Below are 6,000 nucleotides of genomic sequence, written 5' to 3' on the forward strand. Positions count from 1 at the left end.
AGCCTATCTATGTCCCTCTGTACCCTACAACATCCTTCGGCACTATCCACAACTCCACCGACCTTCGTGTCATCTGCAAATTTACTAACCCACCCTTCTACACCCTCTTCCAGGTCATTTATAAAAATGACAAACAGCAGTGGCCCCAAAACAGATCCTTGCGGTACACCACTAGTAACTAAACTCCAGGATGAACACTTGCCATCAACCACCACCCTCTGTCTTCTTTCAGCTAGCCAATTTCTGATCCAAAGCTCTAAATCACCTTCAACCCCATACTTCCGTATTTTCTGCAACAGCCTACCGTGGGGAACCTTATCAAACGCCTTACTGAAATCCATATACACCACATCCACTGCTTTACCCTCATCCACCTGTTTGGTCACCTTCTCGAAAAACTCATGTTTGATGGGGACAGTGTAGATGGGAGCTTTACTCTGTATCCAACCCCATGCTATACCTGTCCTGGGAGTGTTTGATAGGGGCAGTGTAGATGGGGGCTTTACTCTGTATCCAACCCCGTGCTATACCTGTCCTGGGAGTGTTTGATGGGGACAGTGTAGATGGGAGCTTTACTCTATCTATAAGAAACTGCACTCCATCCAAGTGGAACAGAAAGACAAAAGACATTCCCTGGTGCCAGAAAATATGGTGAATAACATTATCTATGGAAATTCAACCCGCAGTTTTAAATTGAGCCATGAACACACCCAAATTAAAGAGCAAAGCTCCACCAACCTTCAGTGAGATAGTTTTCTGTAGCACGTCGAAAAGGAACTGCACCTCTAGGACGGAGGCAGTGTCAGAGGGGTGAGAGGGCAGTGCAACGAATCCATGCTGGTACTTGCGTGCCAGGAGATGTTGCTCAAAGAGCTGATGGAGGAGCTGCAGGCCAATGGTCAACAGCGACAGAGTACTTGTCCCACTCAGCACAGAGTCACCTGGATGAAGGATGCCAGAGATTCAATCACACAAGTAAAGCTTCCCACCGTTAGCAGAACATCCCCATTAACCAACCTGGTGCCCCTCTGTTTCTTGAGGGGTAAAATCCCCTGCCCCCATTAGGAGGGGGCGGCCAACAGCAGGAGTAGGTCATGCAGTCCTTCAAGGCTGCTCCACCATTCACGAAGATCCTGGCTGATCATCTAACTCAAACTCTACTTTCCCACCCGATCCCCATATCCTCGACTCCCTTCGATTCCAATAATCTATCAATCTCAGTCTTGAATATAATCAACCATTGAGCCTCCACAGCTCTCTGGGGCAGAGAATTCCAAAGATTCATCTCAGTCTTAACTGGCGCAACCTGAACCTGAAACTATGTCTCCTAGTTCTGTCAATTGCACATTTCCTGTCCATTTTGAAGCACCAGAGGAGACAGTTTTACAATAATTGGCAACAGTACCAGAGGAGACAATTTTAACAAAATGATGATCATCTGGAATGCACTGCCTGAAAAGGCGGTGGAAGCAGATTCAATAGTAACTTTCAAAGGGGAATTGGATAAATATTTGAATGGGAAATATTTACAGGGCTATGGGACTAAATGGATAGCTCCTCCGAAGAGCTGGCACAGGCTTGATGGGCTGAATGGCCTCTTATGCTACATCATTTTATGATTCTAGGTTTCAGTCATGGCTCAGTGAATAGCACTCACTCCTCAGTCAGAAGGTCATGGGATCAAGCCACACTCCTGAAACTTGAGATCATAAACCAGGCTGACGCTCCCAGTGCAGTACTGAGGGATGGCAGCACTGTCAGAGGTGCCTTCTTTTGGATGACACGTTAAACCAAGGCCCCACCTTCCCCGTCAAGTGGAGACCAAAGATCCCATGGCACTATTTTGATGAAGTGCAGGAGAGAGTTCTCCCCGGTGTCTTGGCCAATATTTATCCCTCAACCAATTTCACTAAAGAGAGATTATCTGGTCATTATCACATTGCTGTTTGTGGGAGCTTGCTGTGCGCAAATTAGCTACCGTGCTTCCTATATTACAACAGTGACTTCATTTTAAAAGTATTTCATTGGCTGTTAAATGCTTTGGGACATCTTGAGGTGGTACAAGATGCTATTTAAATGTAAGCCTGTCTTTCAATAACCAAGATACATTCGCACCAATTGAAGTAAACACTATTTTTAAAAAAGGAACTCATGAGCTTGTGTGACCTAGAAAGACTTGCATGCATTTGCCATCTTTCATGACGCCAGGACGTCTCAAAGTGCTTTACAGCCAATGAAGTGCAGTCGCTGCTGCAATGTAGGAAACACGGCAGCCAATTTGTGCACAGCAAGTCAGGCCAGGAGTCCAATCGCATTTGCAGTACACCAGATACTGTTCCTATCCTTGCTGGCATTGCAGGAGTTCAGGCACAGGGGATGCACAGAGTGCTAACAGTTCACAATAAGAGCACAAGGCATTTAAGGAACAGGAAAAAGACCTTTAAACTCAACAAGCTTTTTGAGAGATCAATTCCCACCTACCTAGCTTCTTGCTAAGGTCCTTCTCTCCAGGAAATGCATTAATTATCTGCTGCAAACCTAGTAACACATTACACAATTTCATTACCCTTTGGGTTAAAAAAAAAGTTGTCCGATTTCCTTCTTTTTTGACCTTAACATCTTAGTTTCTAAACCAGCGTCCTCTAGCATTTCAACAATTGTCCGCAATGTGCTTATTTCATTAAACAGTCACCCTCGTATAATTTTGAAAACTTCAATCACCTGCTGTACCCCCTGGTCTCCATGGCTCAGTTATTTGCAATGCAGCCATCAAGGCAGCTTCAAATTTAAACGAAGCTCCTGACACAGGAACAGGAGGCCATTCAGCCCTTCGAGCCTGGTCTGTCTTTCCAATAGTTAACGATTGTTCTGTACCTCATTTACACACCTTAGTCCCACATCCCTAAACACACTCACCCAACAAAAAAAAAGTCCATCTGGGTCCTGAGAATTTCAACTGGGGGTGGGGAAAGAAAACAAGATATCTACTATCCTTTGTGTGAAGAACTGCTTCCTGATATCACTCCTGACGACCTGGGTTCTAATTTTAAGGTCGTGCCCCCTTGTTCTGGATTTGCCCACCTGAGGAAATAGCTTAACAATCCTATTGAATCTGACTTACCGTAGCTCCGGAGCAGTTTAGCCAAACTCTGCACAAACTCATCTTCCGCCGCTCTGGATGCCATTGTCTAGGAGACAAAGGAGGAAAACAGGTTAGGACACTACCACATTTTAGCCTACGAATATATTAAAATTGCTGCTCCAAAGGACAGTCTATGGGCACAGGATGAGGGGACCCAAACAAAGCACTGACTAGTTTCGCAAAACTGCTCAGTATTAAGTAGGCACCAACATCTTCCCCATCCCAAGCATTTATGATCAGTCAGACCATTCGCTTTTGACATTTAAAGACATCCACCTATAAATCCGATTCACTCCATGTGACATCAAGAAACGGCTGAAGGCACTGGATACTGCAAAGGCTATGGGCCCTGACAGCCTTCTGGCAATAGTACTGAAGACTTGTGCTCCAGAACTAGCCACACCCCTAGCCAAGCTGTTCCAGTCCAATAATCAATCCATACCAGGATATTACCCCCAATCCCATGTGCTCTAATTTTGTTTACTAACTTCCTGTTTGGGGCCTTATCAAAAGCATTCTGAAAATCTAAATACACCACATCCACTGGCTCTCCTTTATCTATGCTACAGGTAACATCCTCAAAAAACTCCAACAGGTTTGTCAAACATGATTTCCCTTTAATAAAAATATGATTGGGCAGAGCCAACATGGATTTAAGTGTCTAGTTATCACATCCTTTATAATAAATTCTAACATTTTCCCTACTACTGACATCATACTAACAGGTCTGAGGTTCCCTGCTTTTTCTCGCCCCTCTCTCTTAACTGGTGGGGTTACATTTTCTATATAAAACACAAATTTTTTTTTGCAGAAGTGGAAACGGGAAGTAGCAATTGGGAGATTGTGATGTCTAAAACCAAGCTCGTGATTGAACAGGACTTTGAGGCTGCACACATACTGGCTCAGTCTGGGAGAGTGGAGCCAGAGGGGAGTATATCCAGGTTGCAGTGAGGGCTGGAGATGATAGCTTCACTTTGCCCAGTAGTTAACTAGAGGAAGTTGTGACTCATCCAGGAACGGGCATCAAACAAAGCAGTGTGAGAGTACAGATGCAGCTGAGGGAGCCAGAGTTGGGATCAGTGACGCACAAGCAGAAAATGATGGCGTGTCAGGGAACAATGTCACTGAGGGACAGCATGTGGGCGAGGAAACGGGGGGCTGGAGCAAAGGATAGATTCTTGGCAGGCTGCGGAGAAGATGGTTTGCGGATAGGAACAGGGAGGGTGAACATGCACACTCGGATCAGCAGGTGAACATTACAGAGAGGTGGATATCACCTGTGAAGGACAGATACCACATGAATATCCAAATGCACAGTCTTATATTGAAGGCCCAGAGAATTTCATCCAAACACATTACATGCTCGAGGAATGAATTGGAATCTCAGAGCAGAGGAGGAGGTGGTCATTCGGCCCGTCGCACCCATGCCAGCTCTTTGAAAGACCTCACCAATAAGTCCCATTCCCCAAGATGGACCAAGAAGGAACAGCAGTCCTCCCAATTCAGCAAGTGGCTTTGCCACACAGACCAGGAAGGTTGCGAGGCTGGTGCCTGTTCCTAGCCGAGTTGGGGGCAGTGGAGAAGTAGGGATGAAGCAAACTTGGGACCTTTTCGGACTACATCAGGCAGTTACAACAGTGTATTGGCCCAGCAATCGGCAGTGTACAAGTACAGAATGCGGGGTACAATAACCCTGCAGACCCAACAACATGCATCCATATCGTGCCTCTAATGTAGGAAAACGGCCCAAGGAACTTCATAGGAATGCTAACAGAATTGGTCACACAAGGAGATATTAGGGCAGGTGAGCAAAAGCTTGGTCAAAGAGGTAGGTTTGAAGGAGCATTTTAAAAAGAGAGAGGGGGGTGGGTTTAGGGAGGGAACTTCTACACAACAGTGGAACAATGGAAATCAGGAAAGTTCAAGAGGCCACAGTTGGAGGAGCGCAGAGATCTCAAAGTTAAAGGGCTGGAGGAGGTTACAGAGATAGGGAGGCTGTGACATCACAGTGCAACAGACACTGGGAAGGCAGGAGGGGGAGGGGAGGGTGTGAGAAATTCAATTCATCTCAATGCCATCCAACAAACTTGAATTAAAGCTTTGAAGAGCTGTAGTTTTAAAAAAGTTGGGGGAAGGGGCAAGACAGAGAATTCATGGGACAATAGCCCACCCCAAAGATCTGTCTCAGTCAACATCTCACTGCTCTGAGCTGTACCAGCCAACAAAACCGAGAGGCTACAAGCAAAAACAAACAAGCAAGAGACACTTACAACTGCATACTGGCTGCCAGAGTAAACCGCTTTGCAAGGACGAATCTTTTGACTGGGGTACCGCTCAGCACTTTCAGTCTCTTCTAACCAAGCCACTTTCAGGGGTTTCTGAGTGAACAGACGCCAGGCCAGTTTGAAATACTGGCTGTACATCTTCACCGGATACATCCTCAGATGTTTCCTCTGGGTTTCAGTGTATGTGTGGGCAGACTCGCATGCCTCAATTCACAGTGAGGCTGCAGTCACTGCCCTATCAGGTGTTAATAGCACCAGTGTACATAGTAGAGGCCCCATGATTGCTAATACAATTAACCTGCCCAATCAAGGCAAATCCGCACCTCCAGAGTAGGGTGGGATGGTCGAAAGAGAACAAACCAGTTATCTTCACACTCGAGTTCTTGCAGGAAGCACGGAAGATTTAAGTATATCATAAACTCCCACCTCCGCTCAAGACACCCCTTATCAGAACAATCACAGTCCACCTCGGTCTAATCAGCCATTGTTCACAGACCAACAGCACATGCCTCACATCATGTGAGAGAGATGATTACTGCCGCATTATTTTAGACGCAGTGCAGTACTGAGGGA

General features: G+C 45.9%; 1 protein-coding gene across 1 annotated transcript in view; it reads right to left on the reverse strand.

The window, feature by feature from the left end:
- stk11ip (serine/threonine kinase 11 interacting protein) overlaps positions 1-5,581 on the reverse strand; it is a 62,287-nt gene extending 56,706 nt beyond the window's left edge. Inside the window, exons 1-4 of the mRNA XM_068034686.1 lie at positions 5,413-5,581; positions 3,122-3,188; positions 2,482-2,538; positions 739-941 (exon numbers count right to left, since the gene is read on the reverse strand). Coding sequence (XP_067890787.1) covers positions 739-941; positions 2,482-2,538; positions 3,122-3,188; positions 5,413-5,580 — 495 coding nt within the window. The 5' untranslated portion in view covers position 5,581. The remainder of the gene's footprint in view (positions 1-738; positions 942-2,481; positions 2,539-3,121; positions 3,189-5,412) is intronic.
- Between the last annotated feature and the right edge of the window lie 419 nt (positions 5,582-6,000).

This window comes from Heterodontus francisci, chromosome 7 (genome assembly GCF_036365525.1).
Source record: "Heterodontus francisci isolate sHetFra1 chromosome 7, sHetFra1.hap1, whole genome shotgun sequence".
Taxonomy (NCBI): Eukaryota; Metazoa; Chordata; class Chondrichthyes; order Heterodontiformes; family Heterodontidae; genus Heterodontus; species Heterodontus francisci.